This window comes from Porites lutea, chromosome 2, assembly GCF_958299795.1.
Source record: "Porites lutea chromosome 2, jaPorLute2.1, whole genome shotgun sequence".
NCBI classification, from domain to species: Eukaryota; Metazoa; Cnidaria; class Anthozoa; order Scleractinia; family Poritidae; genus Porites; species Porites lutea.
In genome coordinates this window covers 29,606,392-29,626,894 of record NC_133202.1, presented here as the reverse complement: position 1 = coordinate 29,626,894, position 20,503 = coordinate 29,606,392, and the positions used below count along the sequence as shown (strand labels likewise).

Here is a 20,503-nt window from a genome sequence, read left to right as displayed (position 1 = left end):
AATTCTGACCATATCCTTCCAAATATTGGAATTCTGACGATCTTCTTTCAAACATTGGAATTCTGACCTTATTCTTCCAAACATTTGAATTCTTACCTTATCACGCTAAACATTGGAAATTCCCCATTTTTAAATTCAAAACATAATCCAGGAATTCCCCTGAACGGACTGGCAGCCATTGGCCTTTCTCACCATTTGCCACAAAACCACTTCGCTGCACATGCTGCTTTACTAAATTTGAAACCCTCTTTGCTTCATAAAAACCAGAATCTACACCCGCACCATCATGCAAATAAGTAAACGTACGAATTTCCTGACTACTCCAGTGCTTCGTTAGGGCTTTCTAGATTTTCGTAAAGACAAAGGGACCCACTGAGAGACCAAAAGGAAGAACAGTAAAGTAACCTGAAGTACTTGAGGGAACCATATTAACCATTCGAGAGCCAGCAAGGAATTTAGTGTGCTCTGGAAAAGCTTCCACATCGTGATAACCTCTAGTGTAGTCAAACTTAAAGAACCAATCACCATGATTGCTTTTTAAAATCTCTTATTTATAATTTTCGCTTTTCAAAATGTTAAGTCCAGGATTTGTGCCCTTGAAAATTTTGAATTTAGGAGTTTGTAGCGTTGCAAAATCTTGAATTCAGGATTATGGAAGCTTTACTCTAATTCCACGACATAACACTATAAAAATAACTGTAAGAAAAGTCGTCCTCATCACAGTACACATGTATGCATAGATTAAATATTTATGATAAGATGGATAATGACGTATTTTACCTTATCGCTGTTGGTCACATTTATTTTAATAACTGTTGTTCCGGATGTCACAGACTCAGCAACCATGGCCTTATATTCGCTTTGGGTGAATTGTGGTGCTTGATCACTCACGTCATATACGAAGACATGTACTGTCACGTTCGACGACAATGGAGGAGAAGCCAGGGAGTTTTCGGCCACCACAGTCAAAATGTAGGTCGCATTTTCGGCGCGTCTCTGAGAGAAAAAGAGGAATGAAGCAAAACTAGAGACTTAACAGCTGCAGAAGTCATATCATAAGAAGTTTGAATATGATGGTTGGACTACACTGACTGAGCAAAACTGTATTGTCTTCAACACTCCCATTCAACGTGTAATTCAGAAAGTGGATAGTGCCATCCACTAACTCTAATGGATAACGCGATAGGTTTCTTTACAAGGTATCCACTGAAAAACAATTCACGCGATAGAGATAATAGCGTTATCCAACTTTTGAACAACTTGCGCCAGGACTACACTTGCACAGAGCCCCCTCCCCTCGGTTTTCCCGTTGCCCTGAGCAGGAGTGGGAGGGGGAGGGGTATGGATATTTTCTGGGACTACACAATGAACGGCATACTTGGTTCCTTGGCCAAGTGAATTAAACATGACTTATCTCCTGAGCTCGGTTGTGCAAAGCCCGTCAACTAAATTGGAGATGGTTTGTAGCGGAGCCGGCTGGCTATTTGCTGGGGTGTTTTGTATGTAAAGCCGAGTTCACTTCAGGGTTCTCCATTTCTTGTATTAATTTAAATAATGAGAAGCTTTAGATTTTGTACAGCACAGTAATAGCTGTTTTTAGACTATTTCAGGTAGAAAAGTCTGTTTGTCCTATATCTGTTCTTAAAGAATAAAAAATACCAGAAGTAGTTCACTCTAGTATTAACAATAGTTGTAACAATATTTGCTCGCTATTTAAATAGCCTAGTCAATTCCTCGTATGATCACTCGCCCAAAACCCCACCTCTCATACCCTAGGCATTTGCTGGCATTTTTCCATGAAAGGTTGCAATGCTGCAAATACAAGGCGCATCTAAAGATTAACAGCGGCTGGTCATAAGACAAATGTAAATAATCTAGAGTGGCAGTATGGAGATGTTTAGGATTCTGCGATTATTAAATTACGTAACACAAAAGATTTTTACAGGGGACATACATATTGAGAACAGTAGCTAACCAAAAATATTTACGGCAACAGTTTTAAACACCCTCATAACTTACATCTATTAATAGCCCAAGTGCAAGAAGGCTTTTCTTGCTCACACAGATTTTAGCGGCTGAGAGTTACAGAACACCAAGCTACATGTACATCTGTAGCCTTTCAGTCTGAACAGCTCTTAACAACACTTACCAGCTGTCGATTGGTGCGAATTACTCCTGTCTCGCGTTCAATGGAAAAAACCTCTGAATAATTACCTGTCATGATATAGCAGCAAACAGTTACTACCTTATTACTCCTTTCTAAGTTTTTACAAATTACCATGGCTCCTTACCATCATCGTTATCATTGTACGTAAAATTACATTATTAAAGGGAATTTTAAACCACTTCATAAATTTAACTTTTTTCAATTTTTTTGTAAGCGTTAATTTTCGCGCCATTAATCGAGTGGAGGGTTTAATTCCGCCGTCTCAATTTCCATTATTTCGATTCCAACTTTTCGATACACTTTTGACATTCTTGACACATAAGAAGGAGGAGTATTTTATAAGGGTGGGGATCCGCCAGTATCAGTGAAACGTACGTTTAGGGAAAGTATACAACGAACTAAGGTTCCATTCCTAATTATACCTTTGACTTTGTACCTATTATCTCAGCAAATTTTGTTTCTCTATGAACGTTGCGTTAATAACTTCCTATTGTTATTTTTCTCCTTCGCGGTAATTTCCTTTATTTGAAAGTCGTCTCCTATCACATTTGCGTCAGTTTAAGTCGCATTAATATCCAATATCTTAATTTCATGAAGAGTTAATTTTCGACCGTAATATATTTACGCAAATTACCACTGTGGGTGAATTGTCCAAACGTTTAATTGTTAGGGACCACACGAACAAAAAACCTATTTATTACTACCTATTTAGCAGGGGATAACATATTGTTATAATTGACAAATCCAAAAAAAAAGAACGTCCCGTTTCGCTTTCCTAAAGGAGTCCAAACCAGCTCAAAAACTGTCGGAAACATCAGATATTAAAATACGAAAAAGTGTTAACCTTTTGGCACCAACGGGATTTATATTGTTGCGAATAAGAAGTCATCCTTTCACTGTTCCAACCAATCCAACAAATCTTGTTGAAATATGGCTTCATAAATAGGTGTCTTTTCATTTTATTTAACCAATTTTTTTTATCAGTTTTACTAAGCTATATATACACAGTTTAATATTTTATGTACATTTGCATTTTGTAAAAAGGAACAGTTGTTTCTGTGGAACTTGGCGCGGAGAATTTCTAATTACTGTATTCGAAATTAATTGACGAGACTCCAAATTACCTTGAAAGCGATAAAATGTTTTGGCGTTCAAATCTTCGTCTTTGTCAACCGACTTCACTCTGCCAATTTCGGTGTTAGCTGGAGTCAAATCTTCAACACGAAACTCGTAGTAATGCTATAAGAAAATTGAAAATTCTATAAAGCAATGCTCAAATTTTCACGACATAAAATGCAATGATAGGCAAGCTTACAGTCCACTATCTCAAGTAAATTTCTCTATTATGTATGCCTACCTCAAGGTAACATTTAAAAGCCAACAAAAAGCGCAAAACAACAGTTTCCAAAAAGTTAAACATATTCTAAGGCTAGACAGAGCACTATTGAAACTTAAAAATTGGGCTGTTTTGAGATAGTTTGATCTTGACGCGCGGAGAGGTACAACAGAACAACGTCTGAGTCTTTTTCGATGAAACTCAAATTCTAGCGCAAATCATTTAATAAATGCACGTCATTTTACGTCGATCGACGCACTTTTTCATTGGTGACATGATGGTTGTTTAAAACTTTAAATACACTTTTTTTTCAGGCACGGTAATAAAGGATAATGCAAAGATACTAACCGTTCTGTTATACGTTCCACACAATAAATCATTTATTACTGTGTTTAGCTTGGGTTGAACCTTGAAAAATCTTGGCACGTTGTCGTTGACATCAGTGACTGTGATTGATACTCGAACCGCTGTACTTTGCAGCTGCGGGACGCCCATATCCCGAGCTTGAACGATCAACAAGTGAGTGTTTAAAACTTCACGATCTAACGCTTCATTGGTAAAGATTTCACCAGTGGAAGAATTAATTCTGAAACTAGGAAAGAGTAATATGTCTACTGACTGCGAATCTCAGACACTATCAAATTTGCTTAGCGTAATGAAGATATCTCACAAGGGGATAGGGGACGGTTACGGGCCCACAATAACTGGTTTCAAGCTGTTGTAATAACCCAGCCAAGAATTGGCAAAGCTGATAAATAAATATGCAAAATAAAACTATACATATAATTTATTTAACTTTGCAGTAATTTGGAACTTGTAAAGGTTAATAGCAACACCCTACCTATTCGATGTCGGTGTTGACACCAGTGAGTACACTATCTGAGCATTTTCGCCGCTGTCACTGTCGTTAGCCTGAGACAAAAAAGGCCAAAAATTTAAATCCAATTATTAATTACGATTTATGTTAAATTATCTATTTTTTGGCCGTTATGTACCATAGAAGACTTAAAATCCGTGTAGATGAGGTTAGCACCTGCTGTTTCCTTTTAGGGTTTGTTTTGAGATAAGACAGACGCAGGCAACTCCCCACTCTTCATTTGAAATACACAAAAGCCGAAAGTTCTTCTAGACAAATAATCCAGTTTAGATGGTTCTTGCTTTTACCGAGACGCATGATCAAACGAACATAAATTACCTTTGTCTTCGGTCTCTATAAACACAAACGGATAATACTGGTCAGACTATCTCTTATTATGTGTCTTTGGGCGAGCTACTAAAGATTGTTTTATACTACACGCATCATGAGTCTTGGGCACGTCTTTGTTTCAGAAGAACTTTCAGACAAATGATCCAACTCCAACCCAAGTTCGTCTATGAGGGATAATGTGTCTCCAGTACAAACAAGGGCAAGTTTGCTCATTCAGGTTATGGAATTAATGTTAAAATATGAAGGCACACCAGCCTCGAAAACAAACATCTGTATACTCACGATAAGTACCTTAACCGAGCCCACAAGCAATCCAGCGGTAGCTTCCACAACAGTAAACTGGTAACCATCCGTTGAAGTGAACTGAGGGGAGTTGTCGTTGAAATCACTGACAAGAATCGACACATTGACAGAAGTACTCTAAAAACCAATAGGATATTGACATTAATTGACTGAGTGTTAAAGGAAAGCTAATATTTGATAACACAAGGAGTGTTCCTTTTAACAAAAAAAAACCCAAGAATTTGGAAAACCAGGTTTAGCCAAGCAGATTTATTTTAATCAAATGTGAAGCTACTGGAGATTTCTTCGCACATAATCATACTGCCAACATTTTAACTGGCCTATTTTCTTTGAGCAAGATTGTCTCTAGGACCGAAAATAACAACCGGAAACGAGCCGAGGCATAGATGAAACAAGAAATCCCCTCAACACTGAAAGGAGAAATTGACTAATGACCAAAACTAAATGAGATGACCTCCTATTATGAAAAGACACCTCATTAGGTGAGAAAATTATTGCTGCCAAAGATCAAAACCATTATCTTTTAGGCTGCCAGATATCTCAAAACAAACTCTAGACTCGATGAAAGGTTCAATCTTGCCTGCCTTAAATGGCATCATCCACGTGCAAAAAGAAAAGGTGCAAAATCGAAACCAAAGTTGTTACGAAAAACTTCTACAAGTGGAAAAGTGCACCCGCCCCATTGAGAAGTGGAGAGAAAGGAAAAAACTGACTGAGAAAGGAGTGTTCTGTATATCATTACAAACCTTGTTTCCACCATCCGTGGCAGTTATGACCAAGCTGTAATCTTCAACCATCTCTCTGTCAAGCTTTTTTGCCACACATATGTCACCGCTAAAAATATGGGGACAAAAATGTTAAAAAAATAGTCCCAAAAGCGTCCGTAAGAAGACATGGTAATCTTCACAGCGGTTCAGACTTTTAATCTATTTTAGAATTTTTTTCTCGCAAAGTTGACAGTCTTCAATGACACCCAGGTCAGTCAATTTCTTTTTAGCATTAAAATTTTTTCTTTATATTAGGATGGTTCATTAGTTAGTTTTTCAAAAGAAATTGTTACTTCTGCTCTGACGCGCGTAAAGTTCGGTCGGCGACGCGAAACAAAAGTTTTTTATTTTAAAAAATCTCTGAATAAATAAACACGGGTCCGGCCTCAGTTTTATGATAATTAAAAATTTTTACCGTTTTTGAGCTATTTTGAAAAAATAGCTCATATGTTAGTGGTGTGAGCGTATGGTTTTTTGTGGCTTTCTATCTTTGTATATTTGTGGCTTTGTATGTTCGGATATTTGTTGCAAGAACCAATGAGATCTTGGCATCTACTTAAACATAGCATTGCTAAAGGTCGAACAAGGGCACTTTGAGACCGCCATCTTGATTCTTCACAATTTTTTCGTCATTAAATTAAGGCTACAGGTGCTTGGAAGCATCACATGTTTAAGGGTTCATATTTTAGTGTGGATGCTGCTTCAAGGCATTTCTGACCAAATTCGGCTATCGCAAACGATACAACGCACGTATTTTTGAGTTCTGTTTCACCTGCTTCAACTGGGTAGAGTATGTTACCCCGTGTTACAGGGTGTTACCCCGTGTTACCCTTTGTTACTCCTTGTTACCCTTTGTTACTCCGTGTTACCCATTGTTACCCCAACGTTACCCTGTTTTACCCTGTCTTTCCCCGTGTTACCTGTTGTCACTCAGTGTTACCTTTTGTTACCCTGTGTTACTCTGTGTTACGCTGTGTTACCCTGTGTTACCCCGTGTTACCCTGTGTTACCTGGTGTTACGCCGTGTAACCCTTTGTTACCCCGTGTTACCCAGTGTTAACAGTCTCACCCCGTGTTACCCTGTGTTACCGCGTGTTACCCTGTGTTACTGTGTGTTATCCTGTGTTACCCTCGGTTACTCTCTCTTACCCTATGTTACCCTGTGTTACCCTCTGTTACCCCGAGTTACCCCGTGTTACCCTGTGTTACCTTTTGTTACCCTGTGTTACCCCTGTGTAACCTGCTGTTACCCTGTGTTATTTCGTGTTACCCTTTGCTACACTGTGTTACCCCGTGTTACCCCACGTTACCCTGTGTTACCCCGTGTTACTTTTTGTTACCCCGTGTTACCCTCTGTTACTGTGTCTTATCCTGTGTTACCGTGTGTTAATCTGTCGTACCCTGCATTACCCCGTGTTAGCCCCAGGTAGCCCGTGATACCTTCTGTTACTCTTTGTTACCCTGTGTTCCCGCGTGGTCTTCTGTGTTTCTTACTGTTACCCTGTGTTCCCTTTGTGTGCCCTGTTTCCTCCTGTGTCCCCTGTGCTACCTGTGTCCCTTGTTTCCCCAGTGTCCCCTTGTGTTTGCCGTGTCTCATGAGTCCTATGTGTTCTTCTTGTGTTCCCTGTGTCCCTTGTGTCCCTTGTGTTCCCTTGTGTTCGCTTAGTCCTCTGTGTCTTCTTGTGTTCCATGTGTCTCTTGTTTCCCCTATGTCCCTTGTCTGCCTTGTGTTCCCGGTGTCCCTTGTGTCCCTTTGTGTCCCCCTGTGTTTCCTGTGTCTCTTGTGTCCCGTGTACCCTGTGTCCCTTGTGTCCCCCTGTCTCCCCTTGTGTACGCTTTGTCCCCAATGTCCCCTTTTGCCTCTTGTGTTCCTTGTGTCCCTCGTGTCTCCTGTGTTTTGTTTCTCGTGTCCCCTGTGTGTCTGGTGTCTCCTTGTGTCCCCTGTGTTCCTTTGTGTCCCTTTGTGTCCCCGTGTGTCCCTTGTGCTCCCTGTTTCCCTTGTGTCCTCTGTTTCTCTGTGTGTCCCCTGAAATATATGGCTACGTTGCCCTTGTTTCTCATATTGTGCACAAATTTTGATGGGTTTGATTGCTTTCATATGACACCATGCGGTTTTTTTTCACACGCCCAGGAGGTCAAAGGATGTGATTTTTTATGAAAGTAAACAAATCAAAACACACAAAGTTCCGCTTGACTTGTTTAGAGCTTTAAAAAAATAATTTGTTTAATTTTTAATAATCGACTAACAGCTCACTGATTTATTAGTTTAGGGGACCAACTTGGAAGCCCGGGTACCCCAGGTAAAATGTTTGGGAGCCCGAAGGGCTCCTCGAAACGTTTATTTGGGCGACCATCTTTTAGGCCTGGGCACCCCAGCTGAAATGCTTGGGAGTCCAAAGGGCTCCCTGGAAATTTTCCTTAGAGCACAACCTTGCGCCCCGTAGTTATTGGAAGTCTGATACATTACATGCTATTGTTGAATGTGGAAGTGCATTTATTGAGGATATTAGTAAAGCCGGAATGCAGTTGTTAGTGAACTACCCCATGCTCTTACGATATATGGTAGTAATATTGATGTAAGTTTTGCTTTAAGGAGCAAAGGAGCCCTTGTGTGTAACTCATCTTCTAGTTTATTTAACAGAACGTCTCCGTCTCTACTGCACACATTTGTTGTTGATACACTGCTCAACTTTCTAAAGCCATTCAACAACATAGGCACGTTTTACGTGCATGAGCTATTTTGAGTGCTTCAGTGTAACAGTATCAGCTATCTACTGTCTTAATGCTAAATTAAGGCTATGTTTTGTGCGAAATTGGGTATTGTTGTACATTAGTGAAAACGAGAACTGCAGCGCATGGCTGATTCGATCTGATAAACCCACTTTTCTTTCTCTTTCATTCAGACATCTGGTGCAAATTGTTAAAGTACTATGAATATCAACTCACCAAACGTTGCTTAGAGGGAAGACTCGAAGGCTTCAAGGTTTCTTCATGGTTTCTTAAAGTAATGAAGGTCGTGGAATACCGAATAGCTAAGATTTTCATCAGTCAATGTTAAGATTGATACCTTAACATACTTTACTTCCATTGGAAGTGTCATATTGCCGAAATACTGAAACAATCAATCAATCAAACAATCTCTAATTATTTCGCCAACTGGCTACTTAGAAGTTTATTCGCTAACGCAAAACTTAGCCACTGGGCAAATTAAATACGTTTTAATTACTTTTATGACAGCAAACATGTATCAAATACGGTTGCACTTAAGTTGCCACAACGTGATTTTAAAGGTCTGTTGAACTTTGTACGAGAGAGAATATTAAGGTATGTTTACGAAATTAATTTACTCTGTACAGCTTTAAAAAAATCAGCTCTTGTTCAATCTTCTAAAACACAATTACGCCGCATATTTCCAAGTTAAAGTCAATATCTAAATACCAATTTCTAAAAATATTACGCTTCACTTTGAAGCAGGTGAAACATAATTCACTATTCACCTTTGGCCGTAATAGAAGAGGTCTAGAAGACAACAAAATTGTGAAAAACTAAAATGGCGGTCTCAAAGTGCCCTTGTTTGACCTTTATCGCAGCAGTGTCATGTTTAGATGCCAAAATCTAATTGGTTCCTAAGCATCAACTCATAGTACCTCTTATTGGCCCCTGCAACACACATCCAAACAGACAAGGCCACAAATCCACAAAGCCACAAAGATACATACGCTCACACCACTGACATATGAGCTATTTTTTCAAAATAGCTCAAAAACAATCCGGCTTACTGGCGGTTTCGTTTCATTTTGTTACTTTAATGTCTCAAATGTTATTCTTATATTCAAGTTTAAAATTATTACAAATACTTAACAAATTACAATACAATTCAAGTCAGAAAAGAAATTGATATTGTGAGATGAAATGAGTACCATAAATCCTCTATTAAGCCCCCCAGTGCTCGGGTGAATTAAGGAATGGGTCTCTTGAAATTTGTAGGGGGGTGGTCTAGTTTAAAGGGGATTTAACTTTTCGACTTGAAACTTTGCATGAGATAAATACTTCTTAAAAAATGGTTTTATCCGTTGTCACTAATGAGCTATCTTAGTCACGTGACTTGTCACGCCCATTTTTTTGCCATTTAGTTCGGTCCAATTTTACGACATTTTGCAAATACTAGCTGTGATTTATTTTGCTTTCTTTCAATGACTATTAACACAAGGTTTATGGAATTAATCGGGCTTTTTCAAAATTATTTGTTTTGCGTAAACTATAACGTTTCCAGTTGAGAGTGGGACTGGGCCGAGGAGAAAACATTTTGATAATTGCATAGGAATAAAATATTTTGCAATTCCCCGTTTAATTTGACTCATTTGACTTTAAACTTAACACTATGGAAAAATAAACGGGAGCTTCAACAGTCATTTTCATGGTGTAATCTAGAAATACTAAATTTGCATAATTATGGGCGTGACTGGTCACGTGACCTTAAGAGGCTCAGTGTGAGGTCCAAAAATGGTTCCAATGTTAAGCACATATGTTTAAGTAAAAATGAAAAGAGATGGCAGACAAAACAAGAAAAAATGTTAAAAGCCCAAAATGAAGCGAGGAGCCATGCCTTAAATCACTCGAGTGGGTTGTTTATTTCAAGCCCATTTGAGGGGGAGGGCTTATTTGAGAAAGTGGGGTTCATTTTTTTAGAAACGACGATGGTATCAGTTCTCCATAAAGAATACAAAAAGTCTTAGGTCATGCAGCCGAAAATCAGAATCAAATCCGAACTTGAAGGGATCAGTCCACACGAAATTTTACAGTCGTGATTGATTAATACAGTCTCTCATTTATTAGTGAACAATAATTAGGGGAGGGTGGCTTAATAGAGAGGGGGGGGGCTTATTAACTTTCTTCCCCTGAAAAGGGGGGATTATTACAGGGAGAGGGTTTATTTGAGAGGGGGGACTTAATGGAGGATTTAAGGGTAATTGTCTGCTTATTTATAGAATAAGCAGTGCCGTAGCCAGACCAAACGGCCAACCGAGGCAGGCGGGAGTTGCTAGGGGGGTTCGGGGGCATGCCCCCCCCCCCCCCCCCCCCCGAGAAATTTTGAACTTTAGTCTCTCGGAAATGCGATTTGCAGCGTTTTCTGGGCCTTTCGGTAACTTTTTTTCGAGTTAATTTAAGTGGAATTTAAAAAGCAATAATCAGAAACAAGCTACATAATCTGGGTGACCGTTAACCTCGCCAATGGTTTTGATCAGTATTTGTTCAAAAAAAATTTGAGTTAACGTACGTAGCCCCTTGAGATCGATGATATGGTAATTTTTTCATAGTATATTGACTGAATTGCTGAATTCTTTGTAATATCATGATGCGTTAAAAATATCCGATGATCGCTTATGTAAAATAAAAATGATCGGCGAAATTCGTCAAAATTTTACCGAGGCGAGTGCCTCGGTTGGCCTCATACTAGCTACGGCGCTGATAAGGTAAAAACCCATTAAGTCTTTCAGTTTATCATGTGAATGTATTTTGAAATATAAATACCTTGAATGGTTAATGCTGAAGACATTTCCGACGTTTCCGTTAGTCATTGTAAAACATATCTTGCTATTTTTTCCAACATCTCTATCAGTAGCCTGGAAAATGAAATTTATTTGTAGAATCCAATTTAAAACAAAATAAAGGTAAACTGCACGCAGCCAGGATTCACTAAATCACGGAGTCACCTACGTAATTAATTTGGTCGCTAAACTGACGTTTATTACTGTGTGGGGTAGCACGATAAAGTTATCTTGAGTATCAACCTCTGAAGTTCGTATTGTAAGGTAAGATAAGGCCCTGCCTCAGTTAAAAAAACTATTATCGTCATAAATAAATAGAGAAATTTAGAGTATACGGCAAACGCAGATTCAAGTTAATAATTTTCAATTAAGGGATGAACTGATAAAAACTGTCGAAAATAATTGTTATGGATGAGAACTTGACTTAAAACTAGTAATTTCTGTGTATATAAAAAAACGGGGAACGAAAGTAAAGGGAAAACTGGATTTCGAGGTACAATTTCACGTTTGCAGTAATCTCTCTAAAAATTTCCCACAGACATGCCACAACGCCACTCGAACATATTCGAAAGTCCCCTACTATCCGTAATCATCAAATTGAATTTTGTTTTCTCTTTTGATTATTTCATCAGAGAATTGGCAAACGCCGCAGCTGTGTAGTCATGGAATTAGAATGATTTTATTTGAAACGTGAAATAGGTAGTAGAAAACTACGCACTATTATGCACTAATTCTATTGTCTTCTTTTGTTTACCTCTCGCTATTTTGCACTTTTTGTTAGTATCTGTTTCACGGTTCAAGTAAAATTAGCCTACGTTTGCTAGGCATCCCAGAAGCTTACTCTTAAGCCCCGTGCAAACTGACGCAACATTGTTGGCCAACAAACCCCAACATTGTTTGATGTTACATGTTGCGTCCCTTTGCACACCCCGTTGCATGTTGTTGTGCAAAGTTTGAAACCGGTCAAACTTTTCAGCCAACAACTCCCAACATTTCTTTTGTTCCGTGATCGCCGAAGCGTAGCGCGACAATGTTGGATCCGTTTGCACAGCTCTTCCAACATTGTTGGGGCCACGCACGCTCATTACGCATGGTTTACAAAGACTTATGGGTTGTATCCTTCCCATGATGCACTGCAGGTCCCAACATTGTTGGGAGTCTTGCATCCGTTTGCACACCACTGCCAACACGTACGCAACAACTCCCAACATTGCTGGCGCATCAATGTTGGGAGTTGTTGCGTCCGCTTGCACGCAGCCTTAGACTTCTTTCGTGCTTAGCATTCTCCCGCAGGCACTCACAAAGATGATTCAGGGGCACCCAACGAGAATATAGTTCAAAAGTACTTAAACATAGCATTGTTGAACGTATTTTAGTAAATAAACGGTAGACATAGGCATATTTTTATCCCCTAAAAATTTTTCACCAGTTCGGATTTTCTAGCTGAAAGTTTAGTGATCCGAAAAATATAGGGATCAAAACTTACCTTTTCGAAAATTTCAGCCAGAAAAAAAGGCTCCCGAAAATTCTAGGTGAGCTTTTTAGGGTAAACATTCGTCAAAGCTGGGCAATTATACCATTTTTTAGATGTTCGAAAATCCTAGGAGAGGCCGAGGCAAGCAAGGAATTTTACAACAAATGTTCCGAAAATTCTAGATTTTAAATCGTCTTCCGAACAGATACTTTCCCAAAATTGACCTTGGGTGCCCCTGATGATTGATGTTTTGAAACACTGTGTTCGCTTACCTTCACTGTTAAAATTGTTGTATTCATATCAGTAGCTTCTGAAATAGTGAGTGTATAAGACGGTCTATCAAATGTCGGATCATTGTCGTTAATGTCTTTTAAGGAAACTTTCACTGAAACGGTACTCGACCTAAGCAACACAAAACAGAATTGTTACCAAACACGCGTTGCTTGTGTTATATTGCACCAAAACGCCTGTAGTATACAAAATAACTCTCTATGTGACCTTCAACCTTGAAACAAAATAAGTCCAACAAGGAAAATCAAATATTTAATAAAATATATTGATTTGTGGCACACCGATTTAACTGAATTAACATTCCTTTCCATTTCTTTCCTCAAAATTTCCTCCAAGTAGTTTGCGCAGTAATGAACGCCATAGAGATCTCCCCGAGTGTGTCTCTTCCGAGGTAGTCGGAGATGTTCGTGTTAGCTTCGAAGTTTCTCTTGCCGTTGTTAAGAGTCATGGTCACCAATTAAACGCCAGGGAAAGCGTCAACAGAAGGGCTAACCAATACATGCTACCTTCCCCAATATAAACCACTTCTCACACAGCGATTCAAGTTGTTGCAAGTAGTGTAGTCACTGCCAGTCAGTAAAGCTGAACGTGTATTTGGTGTGTAGTGTAGTCAGTGAAACAATGTAGTTGGTGTAATCAGTGTGGTTTGTTTACAGTCACGTTGGTCTAGTTGGTGTGTTCAGTGAGTTGATGTATCCAATATTCGATGGAGTCTAAGTAGTCTGTGTAGTTTTATGAAGCCAGGATCGTTTGTGAAGCCAGTCAACTTAGTCAGAGTAATCGTTTAAGTTAGAGTAGTCATTACAATCGGTGTAGTTGGAGTTGTTGTAGCCGGTCTGATCAGTTCAGTTGGTGTAGTCAGTGTACTGCGGGGCGCGGTTGGCGCAACACAATTCGCTGAAAGAGACTTCATCTTCCTCCCATCCCTTGGCATGTGTGCGCTTAGATAGTGAAGTTCCCGTTTTGCCCTATTTTTTTGTTTTCCACTGGCTTTTGGTTTTGTCAGTTTTGTCGTATTTAATCAATAATGCATCTACAGAGCACGGATGACACTCAAAGCTGCATACTGGACTCTTTAACAGGGGTCTTTTTTGCATGAGCATGCGCGACCGCTGAACAAGCGATGTGCATGGAGGCTCACCACAGGGTTTGCCTTCATCAAAATGGCGCGTCTCAAAGCTATCATAGCGATTATTTTGCTCGTTGGTCTTGGCGAATGTGCTCGTGATTTAACAAAATGTGTAGTTTGCAACATGGTCTAACATGGTCTTAACAAAAGCGATACACGAGCTACTATCAAATTTCATCTCCCCACTTGACCTGGACAACAGCGTGCGTATATGTAAGGCCTGGAGGATTGCTCTGACCTCATCAAAGTCTAAACAAAGTGCAGAAACGTTTATTGATGCAAGTAAACACTTTCAATTTTCTTTGTTTTGAACTGGAAAAGGAAGAGAAATATTAAAAAAAAAACATAGCAAATTTCAGCGAGTGAGTTCGAAGTGCGCGAAAGCCGATGTTCAGTTCAGCGGTGAATTTATATATGTTCTACAAGTTTCGCAGCACTTTAAAGCTACAAAATTAAGAGCACACGAGACGTAGATAAGTCACCTGGTGAGATGTTGGTGGTAGTCACTCTGTATGTCTCGAACAATAAAAAAAATGAATATCAATGAGACACAGTCAAAACTGCATTCAATAGGACCGACATTAAAGTCCAATCTTGTGACCGATTTTGATGAAACAAACGGTTAGGTTTCCCAAGAAGTACAATAAACATGTGATGCCCACCAAAAGTTAAAAATCATAAGCACATTTAAGTTCTGGCTAAAAGCAAATTCCTGTAAAAGATGCGTTACAATGTTAGTCCACGCAAAAACAAGAAGTTCTACAATTTTCCTATAAACAAACTTTGTATCGCTAAAATACTTAAGGCAAAAACTTTCTATTCCAACTGAAAACGGCGTGGTAGTCGCCCGCTGATCGTTATTAATCCACTCCCGAAATATGGCTAAATCAGCTATTAACAAATTATTGACAGAAATCCTCTACGGCATCGAGAAACTGATTTACATCCGATTTATAGACAAACACTAAATAAAGAACATTTTGCTCAATAGCTACGCATCAGCAATGCATTCTATGCGAAACTTTGCGGTTCTTAAAGGGGAATCAAGACACGAGTCGAGCGCCAAACAACAACAAGCAGCCATGTTCGTGTCAGACATCCTTGAGAAACTTGCTCTTTCACCTCGTTCAGCGCATCAGTCTCCACTTTAAATCAACAGATCTTTACTTATTTTGTACAACGAAGGTCTTTCCTAAGTTCCTGCTACCATTTCAATCTCAAGCAAGTTTTCAAAGTGAACAATTTGGTTCCTATGACTATGCAGCACGGTCGCTGTCACTGGTCGCGTGCTCTTTGACAAGTCAGCGGTCGCGCATGCTCATGCAAAAAAGACCCCTGTTGCACTCTTTTAAATTGATTTCGTACGACAAACGCCTTTGCAATAAACGAACCTCGTTTGATCCTGAGATGCACTGTCCTCGGCTTTTACCATCAGTAAATATTCACTGATATCCTCTCGATCGAGCTGTTTTGCAGTTGTTATTGATCCGTTGTCCTTATTAATATCAAAAGCGAGGTAATTGTTATTGACATCTGGTACCAAAGTGTAAACAATGACAGCGTTGCCCAAAATGTCACTATCATTAGCCAAAACCTGAAATTCGAATACAAGTAGATAAAACATAAATAATTATAAACCTTAACGACATCAAAGTAGACACTATAAAGTAACCAACATTCACTCTCGTCTGTAAACAAACTATGCGGCACCAACTCTTGATCTAAGGACCAAGAAAAGAGGAAATTTCGTTATCCTGGGGAAACCTTGTATTTATTCGGGTTACGCTACCTAACATCAACGCGGCTATTTTCATGAGTAACGCGTATTGATCGCCCATCTACAAAGGGGAGGCCGCAGGATCCATTCCGGGGACTAGAAAAGGACTCAGAAAACTAAGGAAGTTGTTGTCTTTGCCCAGCAAACCTTCGCGTGCCTCTAATTTTAAAAACGAAGATGCGACTTGTTTCCAGTAAGTTCTTCGCGCTTCAAACGGCGACAGACTTATCAAGCCATTGTCCTCAAATGAGAAAAGAAACACGCTTACCTGCTCCTTTTTGAAGCAGACAGACGTTTTTGGCAAAAAGTTATCAACATCTTTGAACAAAACAATAACCTACAGCGCAATGGATTAACCAAATTTCAGACCGGAAGGGAATTCCGCGACTCGTATTCCGCCAAAATACAAATAACATTACCCACCCTTAACTGCAGAAGGACAGTAGAGTAAAATGGAAAAATACTTATGGCAGGTAAGTGAGCAAATACCGGCAAAAAGGTTTGTGCAATTGTTTCATTAGTTACGATCATTACTAAACTACTATTGACAATAAACCATACTAATCAGGCACAATTGGTTTCAGTGTTTTTTAGTTAACTTGAAAATGGTGTCATGATGGTACCAGAAAGTCAGTTTTTATGTCTAGTTTTTACTTGTATGAAGTAAAAGTTCTAGATCGGATGCTCTAACCTCTGAGCTACTGAGGACTCGTTGGCGAGGAAGGGTCATTTTTGTGGGTTGGACTTGCGAACCGCATCTCGCAGTCACACAGTCCATCACAAGCAACACATTAAGGCTTAACTGTATCACACAGTCACATTAATAGTAAGAAATGTCTCACTCATGATATTAATGCCACTGATATTAATATAATAAAGGAAATAAAGGGGACATGATTCTTTACATCTCCCTTTACTTCCTTTATAATATTAATATCAGTGGCATAGGTTGGTTGGTTGGAGGCTCCTACATGAGTGAGACATTTCTTACTATTAATGTGACTGTGTGATACAGTTAAGCCTTAATGTGTTGCTTGTGATGGACTATGTGACTGCAAGATACGGTTCGCAAGTCCAACCCACAAAAATGACCCTTGCTCGCCAACGAGTCCTCAGTAGCTCAGAGGTTAGAGCATCCGATATAGAACACGGAGGGTCGTGGTTTCGAATCCCATCTTGGGCTTAGATTTTTTCTGTGTCCTCTTATGGTTGATTCTTTACATCTCCCTATATTTCCTTTATAATATTAATATCAGTGGCAGAAGTAAAAGTTAAGATAAAATGTGCACATTATACCTGTACAACTGGTGTTCCAGGGGGTAGCTCTTCTTTTAGCGTAACATTGTAGAACGGTTTAACGAAGAGAGGTGAGTTATCATTTCTGTCTTTCACATTGACGACCACAGTTACATTGCTACTGTACTTTTCAGACGATAGCGTTTCTTTGGCAATAACCTGAAAAGACATTGAAAATGGCAGAGTAAAAATCGGTGTGCAGTCATACGACTGATGAACCAATATTGAACGAACGCCTAGCAAAACTATGATTTGATAATCACGAGTATATAATGGTCAGAATTGGACAACACGAAATTCGGATAACAATTAATCAGATCGAATGGAAGCCTAATAAGTCCGTTTCGAATTATGTATTTCAAAAAATTCATACTTGGCTCCGAGGCCTGGGAGAAACAAAAGAAATGGCCTACAGATTCCGGGATGAATAATACATTTCTTCCTCGCTCTCTGACTTTATTTACTTTGGTCTTTCTTCTTTTTTAATTTCAAAAACTAATTAATAATTTATAAAGAAAAAACAAAAGATATTTTAATGTTTAATGAGTGTCTTTGTATTTGATAAAATTGCAGGCGGCTAAACTTTACTTCCAACTTCTTAAACTAAAATAACCCTAAATCTAAATATTAGTGCAAGAATGAGTTGATCTATACCAGAGATTTTGAAGCCGTTCAAAAAACTCGCAGTCGTGTATTATCAGGTTTGAAAACTCTTGGTTTGTCTCGAAGTTTTAAACCTGATAATAGACTCCTGCTACTTTTTTAAACAGTACTTAAAATTCAAGGTAAGGTTTTCTGGGTCTGTAGCGCTCATTAGGTATCCGACCTCCTCTTGAATGTGACTCTAGTCACATATTGCAGTTGGACACAACAATGACTCACGCTCAGGGTTAGGGTTAAAATGCCATCAAGATGCCTATCAGAACGGCCGATTCAAAACACTGGAAAATATATATTATCATTGTAACAAATTGTTCTTACCAAAAAGGAAAAGTTTTCTTGCTTCTCTCGATCCAGCGTTCCATTCACAGCGATTACACCAGTATGTGGATCAACAATAAAGCGACCTTCACCACCTCTTAGAGAATACGAAAATGCTGCGTTGTCTCCCTGCAGAAAATAACGGAGGGCAAAATGTAGGTACATCAAGATCAACATTCATAAAACAAAACATAGAATATAACAAAAAGCCCAAAAGTAATTTACTGTTTTGTAAGAGTCAAACTTGTATATGAGTTGTTTGAGGGTAACAGACAATTGTTCTAATGACTGTTCAGCCAAACTAGCCTCGCAATTTGTTTTCATACTTTCAGTCTCTCATTTATCTTCCTCTGAGTTAATACTCGCACTTATTCCTGGTCCACACAAGAAACATAAGTCACACTAGTCACAAAACCCTTTTTTCCTGCCCTGTATTGTATTTGTCAACACATGTTTATGATCTTCGCAAGTGTGCGCAACGCTATGTATTTAGACCTGCATTATCTTGTGCTCATTCTTGCACTGTTCAGGCTATAGGTGATGTTACACGGAACGCTTCGCAACGTCGATTTATTTTCAGCGAAACGTAGCTTTGCAACATTGTTGCGGCATTATTCGGAATTGTTACAACATTTCTACAAGTTTGTAGTGTTTAAAGTAGTCGTTGCAAATCGTCTCGTCTAACATTGCGTTATAGGTTCCAGGAGCTGCTTCGTTCTTAGACGTCTCTCTCTCTCTTTCTCGATGTAGACCTGAGCGCAAAGGTAGACGGCCAGGAGAAAACGGGCGACACGTCCTCGCCTCTCTATTTTTCTGTCCTTGCCATCCACGGTTTCTTGCGCTTCGTTACCAGTCACTTGTGTTTCGTGCTCGCCTTTTTTAACGCGACCAAAGAGCGGAAAGCGAAGTGCCTGGGAAGGAGGCATTCAAAGAGTTATGACTTAAGTTGTATCACTACTCTACCTTGTCAGCATCAGCAGCTTTCACTAGACCAACAATGGCTCCAACCCCAGCATTCTCTCCGATGAAAAATGAGTATGAATAGTCCATAAACACTGGCCGATTGTCATTGGTATCATTGACGTGGATAACAGCTGTGGCATGATCAGGAAGGTGAAAAGTGGAGCGAGCCTGGAGAGGAGAACACGATTGAAATGGACCATGTTGTGAAGTTTCAGTCATTTCATAGCGCAGACTCAGCCCTTAATTTCATCTCTAAGGCTAGAATTGCCAACTTATGAAGTCTCTCTACAGCCAACTTATAGGACAGTTTTATTGGTAAACAATAGCTAGACTATACCTATCCTGATAGGGTTTAATGTATTGCAATGGTTGTATTGCGACATGTACAATGTATGGCGATTACTATAACGCTATCACACGATCGTAAGGGACTGGTCAAAAAGTATAGGGGGGGGGGGGGGTGGGCCGGAGCATTTGGAAATGTGGTTGATAAAAAACACATAACCCACCCCCTCCCTTCGGCGCAAAAATGACTGACCCACCCCTAAAGCAAGGTTGGAAATTGCATGACCCACCCCCTAGTTAAAACATGGATGTTTGGTTTCCTCTTAATAATCCAATAAAACCTTGTTCTGTGCTTGACACAATTTGCTGATACACTGGCTGCTGTGAAGTATATATGAAAATAATTCATTTTTGAACTGCGGTTGTAGATGAAAGTGAAGAATGATCATCGCAGTAAATTTTCCAATTAAAGCAATTGGAAAGAACAAGCCTGAAAAAAAATCAGGGCTTCAAGGGGATTCGAACCCGTGCCCTCCGCGTTACCGGTGCGTTGCTTTACCAACTGAGCTATGAACCCACACATTGGGAGCGGGGTCAATTTATTGAGTTCATATCTCCCGTGAGGAGTGAAATGATGTGAAGTATATATGAAAATAATTCATTTTTGAACTGCAGTTGTAGTAGTAAATTGACCTCGCTCCCAATGTGTGGCTTCATAGCTCAGTTGGTAGAGCAACGCACCGGTAACGCGGAGGTCACGGGTTCGAATCCCGTTGAAGCCCTGATTTTTTTCAGGCTTGTTCTTTCCAATTGCTTTAATTGAAAAATTTACTGCGATGATCATTCTTCACTTTCACACTAGCTGCTACAACCAATATCAAAATCACAGAAATCATACCTTTCACTGAAAAGACAAAAGTGAAAAACCGAACATTTCTTGTTTCGATGGACATTATGAGTCTTGACACAAATATACAG

At 39.4% G+C, this 20,503-nt stretch overlaps 1 protein-coding gene and 1 non-coding gene across 2 annotated transcripts in view; one reads left to right on the top strand and one right to left on the bottom strand.

Moving 5' to 3' along the window:
• The window catches only part of LOC140926015 (cadherin EGF LAG seven-pass G-type receptor 1-like), a 63,290-nt gene that overhangs the window by 38,894 nt on the left and 3,893 nt on the right, over positions 1–20,503 (bottom strand). The window contains exons 5-18 of the mRNA XM_073375828.1: positions 19,241–19,408; positions 18,278–18,406; positions 17,297–17,455; positions 15,615–15,817; positions 13,076–13,205; positions 11,313–11,404; positions 5,760–5,847; positions 5,002–5,130; positions 4,345–4,415; positions 3,852–4,095; positions 3,292–3,406; positions 2,150–2,214; positions 1,772–1,831; positions 772–996 (exon numbers count right to left, since the gene is read on the bottom strand). Of these exons, the coding sequence (XP_073231929.1) occupies positions 772–996; positions 1,772–1,831; positions 2,150–2,214; positions 3,292–3,406; positions 3,852–4,095; positions 4,345–4,415; positions 5,002–5,130; positions 5,760–5,847; positions 11,313–11,404; positions 13,076–13,205; positions 15,615–15,817; positions 17,297–17,455; positions 18,278–18,406; positions 19,241–19,408 (1,878 nt within the window). The remainder of the gene's footprint in view (positions 1–771; positions 997–1,771; positions 1,832–2,149; positions 2,215–3,291; positions 3,407–3,851; positions 4,096–4,344; positions 4,416–5,001; positions 5,131–5,759; positions 5,848–11,312; positions 11,405–13,075; positions 13,206–15,614; positions 15,818–17,296; positions 17,456–18,277; positions 18,407–19,240; positions 19,409–20,503) is intronic.
• Trnat-ggu (transfer RNA threonine (anticodon GGU)) lies at positions 20,235–20,307 on the top strand. Its single transcript has one exon. It is a non-coding gene; the product is annotated as a tRNA-Thr (tRNA).